Here is a 16,594-nt window from a genome sequence, read left to right on the forward strand (position 1 = left end):
AAGACTACTTTGACATCTTTTGATAATGAGATTTAAAAGTTTCTCATAAGCAAAATCCCATTTTGTCGACAAATTCCCTGGCAGAGATGTTTACTCACTGGCTACTACATAAAGAAGCAAATGGAATGAACATCATGAGGACAGTAAAAGAGCAGTCCTCAAGCTATGAACATGACTGATAAAAGGGAGTCTAAATGAGAGGGTGTCCCACCACACTTGGTTTCAGGGACAAAACCTGATCTGGTAAAACACTTGCTCCTCCTCTTCTTCATCAGCACAGACCAAAGTCAAGGACAAAAAACTTTGGGTTTGAAGCTGGCTCTGGGAGACCTTTGGCAAACTGTTTCACTTCTCTGTACATGGGGTTCTCACCTACACAATGAAGGAGAGCATAGCAGCTATTTCACAGAATTAACATGAGCATTGAAAGAGCTACTATTTAGAATGGATCCTGGGATAAAGTCAGCACTGGGAAAGTTTTCATTCACTCATATAAATTGCTGACCAAATGCTTTTGAAAGACCATGCCTGAAAAACTCCAACTTCGTTGAGAACATATTGGCCTGGTTGAAAACGCTTAACCCATGGGGCAAATATCGGGTGTAGGGACTAAGACGCCACCTGGGTTGCCTGAGTCCTACATCAGTGTCTGGGTTCAAGGCCAGGCACCACTGCTGACTTGGGCTCCTGATTATGTGTACCATGGGAAGCAATCAGTGATGGCTCAAGCGATTGAGCTTCCGCTACCCACGCAGGAGACCCAGATTGATTTCCTGGCTCCTGGATTTGGCCTGCCCCAGTTTTGGCTGTTGTGGACATTTGGGGAGTGAACCAGAAGATGGGAAATGTCTATCCATCTGTCTGTCTACCTTTAGAAAAAGTAAAAATAAATAAATAAAAATTAGTTTTTAAAATGTGCTCACAGAAGAAAACCCAAAACATGTCATTTTCAAGTGTTTATTTCATACTTTGGGTCTAAAGTGTATTTATTTATATGCCACCCCTCTTACACATTTATCTATATTTGCATTTTTACAAAATGGAGCTGCTCAGATGTACTGCATGTCTTCAATATATAATGTTTTTGTTTGTTTAAAACAGTGTCTGTATATACACCTCTTATTTGAAAATCAAGGTGAATTTTAAAATTCAATTTAGGTTAAAATTCTGTTCTTTAAGACCTAAAATTAGGGTTGTGGCTATCAGCTCTGTCAACATAACTGTGTCAACTAAACAAAAAGAACAGTGTCAGCAAGTGGCAGCTTTAATTACTAGTTTGCTCAGCTACCACCACTTACTATTTATAAAAATAAAAGATTCAGATGTGGTTTGACAAAGCTCTCCACTGCAACAGGGAAGTGGAGGAGTGGTGAGGGAGGACCAGTGGGTCATACCACAGCTGCCTTCTGTGGGACTTGAAGTTAATATACAAGGGGACTGCAAAAAACTAGTGGAAACTGGAATTAAAAGGGAAGTTTATTTTGGTGCAAAATATCCCATGCCTATGAAAGGTCTTCAAAAAGTTTATGAAAAATATGTATTACCAAAAAAACTAGGTGTAGACTTCAAACTTTTTTTGCACCAAAATAAGCTTTAATTTTTTTAAAGCTGTATTTTTTGATTATTTGTTAGGCAGAATTACAGAAACAGGAGGGAAGACAAAGAGAGAGAAAACAATTTTAAGAGCAGCTGGGGTGGATGTAGTTACTGGGAAAGACTCTTGGAATGTCAGGAAACATTGTGAATTCAAGACCTTCTTTCACTTCTTACTGGTGTATTTCAATCTACCAGAACAAATACCCAGATAATTAAGTCAGCCCTCCATGTCCATGACTCCCTCATGCACAATCTAACCCAGCTACAGATCAAAAATACTTTTTAAAAATTGTGTCTGTAGTAAACATACACTGACTTTATTTTTACTTTGTCATTATTCCCTAAACCATACAGTGCATCTATTTACATAACGTTTACATTGTATTAGGTGTTATGCATACTCTAGAGATGATTTATTTTAAATTTTATTTATTTATTATCATTTTATTTGGAAGGCATAGAAAGAGAGATAGAGAGAGGAGAAAGAACTGCTACCCACTGGTTCACTCCCCAAATGCCCACAACAGCTAGGGCCGGGCCAGGCTGAAGTCAGGAGGCAGAAACCCCTGGGTCTTCCACATGGGTAGCAGGGACTCAAGTCCTTGAGCCATCACTTGCTGCCTCGCAGCACGCACATTAGCAGGAAGCTGGAGCAGCAATGAAGTAGCCAGGACTTGAACCAGGCACTTGATATGAGATGTGGATGTCCCCAGTGGCAACTTAAGCCACTGCACCAAACATTTATTTCTAGAGATAATTTAAAGTATTATATTCAAATATTGTGAAGTCTTATTAGGAAACACGGGCATACTTAAATTTTGGTATCTGCAGGGGTTATGAAACAAATCTCTGATAGATACTGAGGGATGACCGTACTGAAATTTATGAACACGATGATAAAGATGCAAAATGAACTCTACTTAAATATTATACAAGTCCATTTATTGCTTCCATATTTTTTAAGTTGATGCAATAAAGCTCTAAGCCTTGTGAAGGCAGGGTCTAAATGTACAGTGGTCACAGCTGTTGCTTCCTGGCTCACTACCTACTGGTTGAATTAATTAGTTAAGATGATGAAATTCTTAATTATGTTCTTCGAGTGGAACTGCTGGCAGGAGTGTGACTCTGAAGTCAGAGTTTCATTTAATTGTAGAATTGCTTTTCAAGACTAGAAGAATTTTTATAATGAATAAAAAAAAAATACCTGCTGCCAATGCTTTCACTTGCAAATATTATTACTTCAGAGAATAAAACAGAAACTCCAGGCTGCCATTGTTTAAATCAAATGCTTTATATGCACACATACTTCTTTCTTCCCCAAGAGATTAGAAAAATTTGTCATCTAAGACTGGATTATATACTACAAATTCTGATCAAAATAATAGGATTAAAGGCACTTTTGGTAGTACCAAAAAACAATCTGTATCTGAAGATAAGACCAAATAGGCCAGCACTGCGGCTCACTAGGCTAATCCTCCGCCTGCGGTGCCAGCATCCCAGGTTCTAGTCCCGGTTGGAGTACCGGTTCTGTCCCGGTTGCTGCTCTTCCAGTCCAGCTCTCTGCTGTGGCCTGGAAAGGCAGTGAAGGATGGCCCAAGTGCTTGGGCCCTGCACCTGCATGGGAGACCAGGAGGAAGCACCTGGCTCCTGGCTTCGGATGGGTGCAGTGTGTGCGGGCCGTGGCGGCCATTTGGAGGGTGAACCAAGGGAAGGAAGACCTTTCTTTTTTTTTGAGGGAGACAGAGAGAAAGGTCTTCCTTTTTGCCGTTGGTTCACCCTCCAATGGCCGCCGCGGTAGACGCGCTGCGGCCGGCGCACCGCGCCATTCCGATGGCAGGAGCCAGGTGCTTCTCCTGGTCTCCCATGCAGGTGCAGGGCCCAAGGACTTGGGCCATCCTCCACTGCACTCCCTGGCCACAGCAGAGAGCTGGCCTGGAAGAGGGGCAACCAGGACAGGATCGGTGCCCCGACCGGGACTAGAACCCAGTGTGCAGGCGCCGCAAGGCGGAGGATTAGCCTACTGAGCCGCGGCGCTGGCGAAGGAAGACCTTTCTCTCGGTCTCTCTCACTGTCTAACTCTGCCTGTCAAAAAAAAAAAAATAGTAAACTGATAAGCACATGCCAAAAATCTATTCACATTTTAAACGTCATATTGTTTAGAAAAGTCATATATATATATTTATTTATAATTGTAAAGTGGAAAAAACACACAAATATGATTTTCATAGAGCAAACACATGAACTATTCTCCATGCATTATTAGAAGCCTGAAAAAACCTTGTGATTTTTTTAAAAAAGGTATAAGAGACAGTGTCTCATTTTGTACAACAAAATACAATTCTTCTAATTCTCAAACTGCCTTTCATCCTGACCATGAGAAGTGCTCATAAGCTTATAGCAGACTGATGGCTAATCGGTCCTACAGAATCTCTGTATTTGATTGGGTTAGGAAACGACGGGGTGACCATTTTGGGCTAGAAGTGCTGAGATGAATGTAGTTCTCAACAAACCAAATTTCATTAACAAGAGAAAGAACTAGGGGCCAGTGCTGTGCTGTAATGGGTAAAGCTGCAACCTGTGGTGCTGCCATCCCATATGGGTCTCAGCTGCTCTGCTTCTGATCCAGCTCCCTGCTAGTGGCCTGGGAAAGCAGCAGCAAATGCCTCAAGTCCTTGGGTCCCTGCAACCATGTGGGAGACCCACATGAAGTTCCTGGCTCCTACCTTTGGCTTGACTCAACCCTATCCATTGCAGCCAACTGAGGAGTGATTTAGAGGAAGGAAAATATTTCTCTTTGTAACTCTGCCTTTCAAATAAATATATACATCTTTTAAAAGAGAAAGGGAGACAGAGAGAGAAAGAACTAAAGTGAGACTGATATTCATATCAGGAATGTCAGTCTTTGATCATGTAACTTTTATTTTCTTTGAACCCATTCCCCTTTCTGCCTACCCTATCCTTTCTTCTTTCTGAGTGGAGATAAAGCATCAAATATAACAAAGTCCCTGCCCTCTTGAAACATACATTCTAACTGGAAGAGAAAGATAATAAACCTGTAAACAAACAAGCACACAAATAGTTACACAATAAAATTTCAGCTAGTGATGTGTGGGAAATAAATAAAGGATAGGGAGTGACAGGGTGACGATAGCAGGGAGGTGGGAAGCACTTTTGATTCCGGAAGTACAGGAAGTCCTCTCTGAGGATGTGACTCCTGACTATGGTCGGAATAAAGAGAGAGAGAGCCAGTCATGTAAGGATCCGGGGGACCGAACATTCCAGAGAGTGCAGGTGTCTGCAAATAAATTATTAAGCCCTGACCTCTCTTCTTCAAATTTTATCTTCTAGACTCAATTCTCTCCTGCAAATCCAGCTCCAGTTTTCTTAGAACACAGCATCTCACAGCCTTCTTCCCCTTACTCCAAGTGCCTGGCACGAGGCCTGGTACAGAGTAGGGGTTTGATAATACAGCCAGCCTTCTGTGTGACCTCTGTGAACCAAGCCTGCCCCAAACTGTCAGGCAAGAAATACAAACAAAAGCTTCTAGAAATCATAGAAAGGAGCCACTGGCACAAGAATGGGGTGGGTGGGACTTGCTCCTGCTACCAGTCAGATGCTCTTCCACTCATCATTTCACTTTGGCTTTGCCAAGCTTATGGACTTACCATGGCCAGTGTACTCAAAAGAATCTGCTTCATCAGGAGTGTCGAGCTCATCCACATTGATGTCAATCTCATCAGGACTGTCCAGGTTGTCATCAGAGAGAACCGACCCTTCACTTTGGTCCAGAGAAAGGTTGATATTCGGGGCTGTGAGCTTGATTCTCCGAGGATGAGTGCTGTTAAGATCCAAAGAACTGGGAGGTTCTAAAGAAGAAAAGGAATGGTAACATCAAGTACTAGGCCATAAGCATGGCTGCCAAGGGCAGATTTGGGCCCCAGTGAAAAACACATTTGTAAGGCCCTTTCAGAAAAGATAGACTTGTTACACTCCCTTCTATGTGATTGGACCCCCTTCCAGACAGCGGTCTTCTGGCTTCTGCTAGACCATTCAGCTCTGGCTGATGGAGACAAGAAGCAAGAGCTATTGCTAAGTGGGTAGAAAACTAGTTTGTAGAACTTCCTCATTCAGGTTTGAGAACTTGATATTGCTCTTATGTTAAATTGAATTTTTATGGAGTATATTACTAAAGAAAAACAATTAAGCCAACATATGCACACATTTTCTAATGGTGTGTGTTGACTTTGCTCCTGTGGAGCAGAGGTTAAGAATTATAAGCCAGTCCCTTGGGCAGGTGCTATGGCATAGTGGGTGAAGCCGCTGCCTGTGGTGCTGGCATCCCATGTGAGCACCGGTTCGAGTCCTGGCTGCTCCACTTCTGATCCAGCTTTCTGCTATTGCTTGGGAAAGCAGTGGAAGATGGCCCAAGTTCTTGGGCCCCTGCATCCAGGTGGGAAGACCCAGAGGAAGCTCCTGTCTCCTGGCTTCGGATTGGCACAGTTCTGGCCGTTGCGGCCATCTGGGAGTGAAACAGTGGATGGAGGACCTCTCTCTTTCTCTCTCTGCCTCTTTGTGTAAATCTGACTTTCAAATAAATAGATAAATAAATATTTTAAAAAAATTATATGCCAGTCCCAGAAAGACAGATACCATATATTTTCTTTGATCTGTGGTAGCTGATAGAGTACCTAAAATGTAAAGTAGAGGAATGAAATTGACATTTAGAGACTCGATAATCATTTACTGCCCTTGTCTCTACTGCTGAGGAACAGTGTTTTTCTTTATACTATTTGTTGAGCTTTTTACTTAGTGTAGGGTTAATAATATGAGTATAAAGTAAACTGAAAATAGATCTTTGTAAATATTAAGAGATATTAGGATATTATTATATTTAATATAATATATATTATATTTAATTTAATATTATAATATAATATAATATAATATATTTAATATATAATAATATATTATTATATTATAATATTAGGAGAGGAAGGAGGAAGAAGGGTGCAACCATGGGTGGGAGGAAGTGTAGAGAAGTATCACCATGTTCCTAAATCTGTATATAAAAATGCATGAAATTTGTATACCTTAAATAAAACAAACAAAACAAAATCTCTATCAATCATTTTCCCTTTGGGTAAGGCAGGAATTAGAATAGTGTGTACCATATATATTTGTCATGAAAACCAAATTAATATAGATGAAGTGTTTAGAATAGATTCTGGCATATGAAAATTATTTAAAAATGATTATGAAAATTATTTTAAAATGATTTTATCAATTACAAAATGTCTTACCAATGTTTTTCAGAATCTTAGAAGTTAGACACAAAGAAATTAGTATAATAAACATGCTATTAAAAGAAAAGAATTTTATCTGTTGCCCCTGCCTGTAATTCCAGAATCCTATATGGGCGCCGGTTTGAGTCCCAGCTGCTCCACTTTTGATCCAGCTCCCTGATAATGCACCTGGGAAAGCAGCAGAGGATGGCCCAGGTACTTGGGCCCCTGCACCCACATGGGAGACCTGGAGGAAGCTCCTGGCTCCTGGTTTAAGCCTGGCCCAATCCTGGCTGTTGTGGCTATCTGGGGAGTGAATCAATGTATGGAAGATCCATCTCTCTCTCTCTCTCTCTCTCTCTCTCTCTCTCTCTGTCTGTCTCTCCTTCCTTCAGTCTGTAACTCTTTCAAATAAATAAATGAATCTTTAAAAACAAACAAACAAAAACAGAGAATCTTCTGTGTTCACAGTTCCTCCCAGAATACTTCTCTTCAAGTTCTGACAATTCCATATATGATCTCAGTGACCTTTCCTTGGATGGCCTTTTTTGTTTGTTTGTTTTGTTAATAAAACCTGAGGTATTCTCCCAGGTCACATTCTTTGAATCTGTAACAGCAGTCAGTAACTCTTTTCCTTCATTTATTTGAGGGACAGAAAAAGTGAGTGACATAAAGAGCTTCAAACCACAGGTTCACTCTTCAAATGACTGCAGTGGTCGGGGCTGAGTCTGGGCTGAAGCCGGGAGCCAAGAACTGAACTCATGAATCCAATCACTGGAGCCAGCACTGCTGCCTCCCAAGATCTGCGCCGGCAGGAGGTTGGAGTGAGGAGCACTGCAATGTGGGATGTGGGCATCTTAACCGCTAGGCTTACTGCTCACTCCAGGCACTACCTCTGAGGCCAATGTTGCTTGAAATTGACTCCCATAAGTGGCAATCTTATGTTAATATTTACATACAGAGCGCACTGTGGTGTGTCTCTTGCTGTTCACATGCGTTTCCTTTAATAGAGGTAGAGCTGGAAAAGCAGTTTATAACCAAGTTTATCAAAACCAAACAAAAGTAGAGATAACCTAATCTAATGTCATATGAAGCATATTTGGTCTCAGTCTCTGGTTCCAGGCTCCTAGCTCCTAAAGCCTTTGGGATTTTCTAAGTGATAGGAATGTCTTTTGTTACTCATAACAAGCTCCTTTGGATAACACCTGAGTTTCTGGTAATGAGGTAACATAGGATGGGACCCCCAGATAACTTCTAGGTGGGGCTGTTCAGCAACAACAACAAAACCAGTGACCAGAGGTTTGGAACTTCCAGTCACACTCACTGACCTCTGGGATAGAGGTGGGAGGTTAGAGATTAACCTCGATAAAAACTCTTGAACAACAAAGTTTGAAAATCTTTCAGGTTAAAGAAATAGAAGAGGATACCAAAAAATGGAGAAATCTTCCATGCTCATGGATTGGAAGAATCAATATCATCAAAATGTCTATTCTCCCAAAAGCAATTTATACATTCAATGCAATACCCATCAAGATCCCGAAGACCTTCTTCTCAGATCTGGAAAAAATGATGCTGAAATTCATATGGAGACACAGAAGACCTCGAATAGCCAAAGCAATCCTGTACAACAAAAACAAAGCCGGAGGCATCACAATACCTGATTTCAGGACATACTACAGGGCAGTTGTTATCAAAACAGCATGGTACTGGTACAGAAACAGATGGATAGACCAATGGAACAGAATAGAAACACCAGAAATCAATCCAAACATCTACAGCCAACTTATATTTGACCAAAGATCCAAATCTAATCCCTGGAATAAGGACAGTCTATTCAATAAATGGTGCTGGGAAAATTGGATTTCCACGTGCAGAAGCTTGAAGCAAGACCCATACCTATCACCTTACACAAAAATTCACTCAACATGGATTAAAGACTTAAATCTACGACCCGAAACCATCAAATTATTAGAGAGCATTGGAGAAACCCTGCAAGATATAGGCACAGGCAAAGACTTCCTGGAAAATACTCCAACAGCACAGGCAGTCAAAACCAAAATTAACATTTGGGATTGCATCAAATTGAGAAGTTTCTGTACTTCAAAAGAAACAGTCAGGAAAGTGAAGAGGCAACCAACAGAATGGGAAAAAATATTCGCAAACTATACTACAGATAAAGGATTGATAACCAGAATCTACAAAGAAATCAAGAAAACCCACAACAACAAAACAAACAACCCACATAAGAGATGGGCCAAGGAACTCAATAGACATTTTTCGAAAGAGGAAATCCAAATGGCCAACAGACACATGAAAAAATGTTCAAGATCACTAGCAATCAGAGAAATGCAAATCAAAACCACAATGAGGTTCCATCTCACCCCGGTGAGAATGGCTCACATTCAGAAATCTACCAACAACAGATGCTGGAGAGGATGTGGGGAAAAAGGGACACTAACCCACTGTTGGTGGGAATGCAAACTGGTTAAGCCACTATGGAAGTCTGTCTGGAGATTCCTCAGAAACCTGAACATAACCCTACCATACAACCCAGCCATCCCACTCCTTGGAATTTACCCAAAGGAAATTAATTTGGCAAATAAAAAAGCCATCTGCACCTTAATGTTTATTGCAGCTCAATTCACAATAGCTAAGACCTGGAACCAACCCAAATGCCCATCAACAGTAGACTGGATAAAGAAATTATGGGACATGTACTCCATAGAATACTATACAGCAGTAAGAAACAACGAAACCCAGTCATTTGCAACAAGATGGAGCAATCTGGAAAACATCATGCTGAGTGAATTAAGCCAGTCCCAAAGAGAAAAATATCATTTGTTTTCCCTGATCGGTGACAACTGAGCGCCAAAGGGGAAACCTGTTAAGTGAAATGGACACTATAAGCAACAATGAACTGATCAGCTCCTGTCCTGACTTTAGATGTACAATGTAATACTCTATCCTTTTTAGTATTTGTTGTTGTTGTTGTTGTTCTAGTACTATTGGTTGAACTCAGTAATTAACACACAATTATTCTTAGGTGTTTAAATTTTAACTGAAAAGTGATCCCTGTTAAATCTAAGAGTGGAAAAAGAGAGGGAGGAGATGAACAATTTGGAACATGCTCAATCGGACTGGCCGCAAATGGTGGAGTTAGAAATGTGCCAGGGGATTCCAACACAATCCCATCAAGATGGCATGTACCAATGCCATCGCACTAGTCCAAGTGATCAATTTCAGCTCACAATTGATAGCTCTGATAGCTCTAAGAATCAAAGAGATCACACAAACAAGACAAGTATCTGCTAATACTAACTGATAGAATCAAAAAGGGAGAGAAAGATCCAACATGGGAAGTGGGATACACAGCAGACTCATAGGATGGCAGATGTCCTAAACAACACTCTGGCCTCAGAATCAGCCCTCAAGGCATTCAGATCTGGCTGAAGAGCCCATGAGAGTATAGCAGGCATGGAAAGCCAAGATATCATGGAAAAAAAAAAAAAAAGACCTAAATGAATGATCTCTGTGAGTGAGATCCCAGTGGAAAGAACGGGGCCATCAAAGAAGGAGGTACCCTTCTCCGAAGGGAGGAGAGAACCTCCACTTTGACTATGACCCTATCGGAATAAGATCAAAGTCAGCGAACTCTAAAGGCTTCCATAGCCCTGGCAACTCATGACTAGAGCCTAGGAAGATTACTGACGCCATGAACAGGAGTGTCAAATTGTTAAATCAGCAACAGGAGTCACTGTGTACTTACACCCCATGTGGGATCTGTCCCTATGTGTCGTCTAAAGCGAAGTGATGCTATAACTAGTACTGAAACAGTATTTTTATACTTTGCGTTTCTGTGTGGGCACAAACTGATGAGGTCTTTACTAATTATATACTGAAGTGATCTTCTGTATATAAAGAGAATTGGAAATGAAAAAAAAAAAAACAACCTGGTGTTAAAATGGAAATGGCATAGAAAATTAATTAATTTGAAAAAAAATTATGTAGGATCTCTGTCTTTAATGTGCTGTACATTGCTATTTAATGCTATAATTAGTAATCCAATGGTAGTTTTTTCACTTTATGTTGCTATATGGGCAAAATGTTGAAATCTTTACCTAATATATACTAAACTGATCTTCTATATACAAAGAGAATTGAAAATGAATCTTTACATGAATGGAAGGGGAAAGGGAGCGGGAAAGGGGAGGGTTGCAGGCGGGAGGGAAGTTATGGGAGGGGGGAAGCCATTGTAACCCATAAGCTATACTTTGGAAATTTATATTCATTAAATAAAAGTTTAATAAAAAAAAAAAAAAAGAAAACTGAGGAGCATTCATAACACTGAAAAAAAAAAAAAAGAAAATCTTTCAGGTTGATGGATACATTGGGGTGCTGGGATTGTAGCACCCTTGGAAAGGCCATGGAAAGTCTACACCCTTTACTCCATACCTTGTGTGAAATCTAGAGGAAAATCAGGACAAAAGGCAACATTTAAAGAGCATTTTGAAATGGAGTTGGGAGGCCATGAAAGAACTAGGACTTGTGCACATTATCAGGCTTCAGTCTGAGAATGCAAACTTTTAAACTGAGCATCGAAATGTAAACTGTTGAACTAGGCCAAGTCTGCAAAAGACATTAATAAAGTCTTTTATTTTCATTTGATGATCCCAGAAGATCATCATTAAAAAGGGCAGAACAAACACCCAAGGATGATTTTCTCCACCTGTTAGGAAGAACTATCACCCAGTTATGGAATGGAGACATATGGCTTGCCTCTGGCTGTAGACAATTAAGTTCCAAGGTCTCCTTATATTGGAAGCAACATTATAATACTAAATAGATCAGTAAAACAATATCTATCAACTTGGGTGGTTTCCAAACAAGTCCTGTTCCTCTACAGCAACCTGAAAAGCCTGTTTGTGGATTGGGTGGTTGATTTGGCAGTTAAGATGACTGCGTTCCACATCTGTGTGCCTAGGTTTGAATTTTGACTCCACTCTTGATTCCAGCTTCCTCCTAATGCACACTTTGTGAGGCAGCAGGTGATGGCTCAAGTACTTGGATCCATTATGATGTTATTTCTGTTCCTTGGTATTCTTACTGTTGCTTGTACTTTGTATAATGTTTTATTATGATGTATAACTCATTGTTTAATTACTTTTCCTACCAGCATAGTGATTGTACATCAACTGGAAGCAGTTGATCATCCTTATTGGAAAAACTCCAATGAAAAGTACTGCTGTATTGCCTAAGTCCTGCTCTCTGACTGCCTCCTTGTTTCTGAAATGTGGCCTCAATCTCTGTAGCTATAGTCACTTCTTCCCATTCTTTATGAGCTACGACTTCCTGGGAATGAGCCTTTCCAATTCTGAAGTACCAGACCTATATAAAATAGATACATGATCCAAAGATCGCTCATTGATGCTTCTTGACCATGACCAAAATAGAGAAATGTGAACTTCAAGAGAAAATCATGACAAAAAACAACATTTATAAGCATTTCAAGATGGAGTTAAGAAGTCATTGAGGGACCAAGATTTATGAACATATCCAGCTGCTACCTGGGAAAATGAACATTTGAGTTCTATAAACTTTTGAACTGGGCCCAGTCTGCAAAATTATTAACTTCTTTTAATAACTATCTCAGCTGCAAGTATCACAAATGACAAATGAACTTTTCACCTAGAGATAGTCCTAGCAATCAATCATGCATAGTCTAGTTGCTATGGTTTGGATGTTGTTTGTCCTCTCAAAGGTTCATGTATTGGTCCCCAGGTGGTGATTTGGGGAACTTTCTTTCTTTTTTTTTTTTTTGAAAGATTTATTTATTTTTGAAAGTCAGAGAAAGAAGGAGAGACAGAGATCTTACATCCTCTGGTTTACTCCAAAGATGGCAATAAGGGCCAGCCCTGGAATGAGGCCAAAGTCAGGAGCCAGGAGCTTCTTAGAGTCTCCCACATGGGTGGCAGGAACCCAAGTACTTGGTCCATCCTCCACTGCTTTTCCCAGGCCATTATCAGGAAGCTGGATCAGAAGTCTGCAGCTAGGACTCGAACCGGTGCCCATATGGGATGATGGCATTACAGTCAGCACCTTTACCTACTACACCATAGTGCTGGCCCTGATATTGGGAACTTTTAAGAGGTGTGGCATAGTTGGAAGTCATCTGAAGGGGCATCCAAGTAGACTTTGTCAGAATTGAATTGAATTATAGGATACCCAGTTGGTATCCCCTGCCAAATTGTTTGGTGTATGAGGAAAATTCCCTACACATCTCGTCACAGAAGTTCATTGTGTGAGAGAAGAGTAGGAGAAAACAGTGTGCTGTCTTCACCTACAAACATAAATGACAGAATTTCTTGGCACACAGTTTTGTTTTTTTTTAAATGTTTTCTTTTTTTTTTTTTTTAAAGATTTTTTATTTATTTATTTGACAGGTAGAGTTACAGACAGTGAGAGAGAGAGAGAGAGAGAGGTCTTCCTTCCATTGGTTCACCCCCCAAAATGGCCGCCACAGCCAGTGCTGCGCCGATCTGAAGCCAGGAGCCAGGCGCCCCCTCCCAATCTCCCATGCGGGTGCAGGGTCCCAAGCACTTGGGCCATCCTCCACTGCCCTCCCGGGCCACAGCAGAGAGCTGGACTGGAAGAGGAGCAACTGGGACTAGAACCCAGTGCCCATATGAGATGTTGGCGCTGCAGGCCGAGGATTATCAAGTGAGTGACGGCGCTGGGCCTGGCACACAGTTTTTCAAAAGTCATCTGTTATACCCTTCAACTGTGGTATTCTAACTCTGGCTATGTCCTAAGGGATCTAGCACTGTTCTTTTATTGTTAAGATTCTCCTTTTCTGGAGAGACCATATCCAAAATTGTTTCCATATAATATTTTTACATATTACTTGAAAATAACTTTCAACTGAACAGTAAGTTTGAAAAAAAAAAAAAAACCACTGGATTTGTATATCATAGGAATTCTCAGAGTAATGATGTCCAAAAGAACTTTCTGTGAAGACTGAAATGTTTTACATATGGCTATTAAGCATTTGAAATTAAGTGAAAGAATGGGAGACTAGGAGAAGCACCTGGCTCCTGCCTTTGGATCAGCCTGGAGTGCCAGACGCCATGGCGGCCATTGGAGGGTGAACCAATGGAAAGGAAGACCTTTTTCCCTGTCTCTCTCTCACTGTCCACTCTGCCTATCAAAAAAAAAAAAAAATCGAATTTTAAATTTTTAATTAACTTAAATAGCCATATGTGGGTAGCTACTACCACATAGGATAACTACAGCCTTAGTGCCTGTATTCTCAGAAGTTCTCTGTGAATCTTGTCATCAAGTTTATTTGGCCACAGAACATGTAAAAATAAGTGTGTCACATGATTAATTATTAAAGCATGCACCTTAAATAGTAGGACAGAAAGCAAGTTTAATTATCTCCCTTCTCCCTAGCCTAGACTGATGGGTAATGCCATGGCCCAGGATCTTGGCCTGACCCTAAGTTGGTGCAGGGCAAAGGAATGAGCCCAATACAAAGTGAGAGTCATGTAAATTGCAACCAAGAATTTAATATTTCTTTTTGTGTGTGCCTTGTATTTAAACCCTTATAGTGGGGGCCAGCATTGTGGCACAGTGGGTTAAGCCACTGCTTGCAATGGCTTAACCATCCCATATTGGAGTGCTTGCTCAAGTATCAACCACTCTGCTTCCAATCCAGATTCCTGCTAATGCACATGGGAAGGTAGCGGATGATGGAAATCAGATGGAGTTCTGGGCTCCTGGCTTCAGCTTGGCCCCAAATGGCTACAACAGCCATTTGGGGAATGAACCAGTTGATGGAAGATCTCTCTATATCTCTCTCTGTTTCTCCTATTTCTGTGAGTCTGTCTTTCAATAAATAAATCTTTAAAATAAATAAATATACCCTTATAGTATAAGGTTGTTTTGGTTTGTTTTTTTCAGTCATGATAGTGATCATTCCACTTTTAAACATTCTCACAATCATGTGTAAATTTGATCGTTAGATTTAGGTCATTAGTCAAAATTAGGTATTATGACATAGAATAGCCAGTTATCAAAGGTACTAAAAACATTGCCAGATAACCTTGTGGCCTAGGAGATAAAATGTGGTACACACAAGTGAGTATAAATTCTAGTTAACCCAACATTAATAACTTGAGCCTAACATCTCCGACACCTGTGAGTTCCTCTTCTCTTTTATCACTGAAATCCCAAGTTGGATACACAGGAAATGTTCCCTGCACTGAACAACGATAGTGTTGGGGTGTGAATGCCTGGGAAGGAAGCAAACACATGCTCTTCTCACCAGGTCTCATGTCTGCAGCGTTGGGACTCAGCATTCCCGCTTCAAAGGGGCTGTCCATTCCTACATCCTCTGCCAGAAGTCTGAAAAAGAGCAGAGCAAAGAGAATAAAATCTTGTGTGAGATACTATTTTCTGTGAAAAGGAAATTCAGGCCGGCGCCATGGCTCACTAGGCTAATCCTCCACCTGCAGTGCCGGCACCCCGGGTTCTAGTCCTGGGTGGGGCGCTGGGTACTAGTCCCGGTTACTCCTCTTCCAGTCTAGCTCTCTGCTGTGGCCTGGGAGTGCAGTGGAGGATGGCCCAAGTGCTTGGGTCCCTGCACCTGCATGGGAGACCAGGAGGAAGCACCTGGCTCCTGGCTTCGGATCGGCGCACAGTGTCAGCCTGTAGCAGCCATTAGGGGAGTGAACCAATGGAAGGAAGACCTTTCTCTCTGTCTCTCTCTCACTGTCTAACTCTGCCTGTCAAAAATAAATAAATAAATAAATAAATAAATAAATAAATAAATAAAAAGGAAATTCAGAGGTTCTAGGATAACGTTTTCAGCTCACATGATATAAACCAAGAAGTCCAGGCATCGTCACCCCCGACTGTGGGGTCCTGAAATGCCAATTATTTTAAATTAAAGGCACATCCAGCAAATGCTGAAACAGGCTTTCTTCTGGTATCTCCTTGTCTGCCTAAGTCTGTATGCTGAGAAAGAAGATGCCTTCCCTGAGTTTTTATTAACTCAGCTTCTACCACAGGAAGAACTTTCGACACATCCCATTGTTTTCTATTTTGGTCCCAAAGAGAATCATTTACAGATCATTGTGTGTTCTGTGGGCCAAAGGGACTTTGTCCTTAAGTCCCATTTCTGTTTTCCAAACCCACTGATTGTACCTAAAGATCATTTGCTGTTTTCCTGACATTCCTTTGTTCTCCCCACAGTAACAGGGGTATTTAAGTTTCTGAATGATACTGAGTTACTGAGTATTCACACTCATGTGATTTTTGCCTGTGCTGTGATTCATTCCTTTCGCTCATTGATAAATTTGTATGCTTTTTTGTCCTATTCAACCCTGGTCAGTTTATTCCAGAGAAACTTAAGAAGGTGGAGGGGAAGTTGTCCTTTGCCCATAAACAAGTACATGTACTGATCCTGACTTAGAATAAAGCCTTTTTACAGTGATTATGAATAAGAACCATGAACATCAATATCATGGACATCATGCACACCAGGGAGGCAGGGATTCAACTACCTGAGCCATCAGCTGCTGCCTCCCTGGTTGCACATCAGTAGGAAATTGAAATTGGCAAAGGAGCCAGGACTCCAACCTGGGCACTCCAATATGAGATGCAGGCTTCCCAAGCAGCATCTTAATTGACCCAAGAATAGTAGCACTGTCACATCA

The 16,594-nt window shown here is 41.0% G+C and overlaps 1 protein-coding gene across 4 annotated transcripts in view; it reads right to left on the reverse strand.

Moving 5' to 3' along the window:
- Positions 1-16,594, reverse strand: part of PRUNE2 (prune homolog 2 with BCH domain) — a 305,278-nt gene that overhangs the window by 37,922 nt on the left and 250,762 nt on the right. For all 4 annotated transcript variants that reach the window (XM_062208438.1, XM_062208436.1, XM_062208437.1 and 1 more), the window contains exons 10-11: positions 15,202-15,281; positions 5,262-5,462 (exon numbers count right to left, since the gene is read on the reverse strand). In XM_062208438.1, the coding sequence (XP_062064422.1) occupies positions 5,262-5,462; positions 15,202-15,281 (281 nt within the window). The remainder of the gene's footprint in view (positions 1-5,261; positions 5,463-15,201; positions 15,282-16,594) is intronic.

This window comes from Lepus europaeus, chromosome 12, assembly GCF_033115175.1.
Source record: "Lepus europaeus isolate LE1 chromosome 12, mLepTim1.pri, whole genome shotgun sequence".
NCBI lineage: Eukaryota > Metazoa > Chordata > Mammalia > Lagomorpha > Leporidae > Lepus > Lepus europaeus.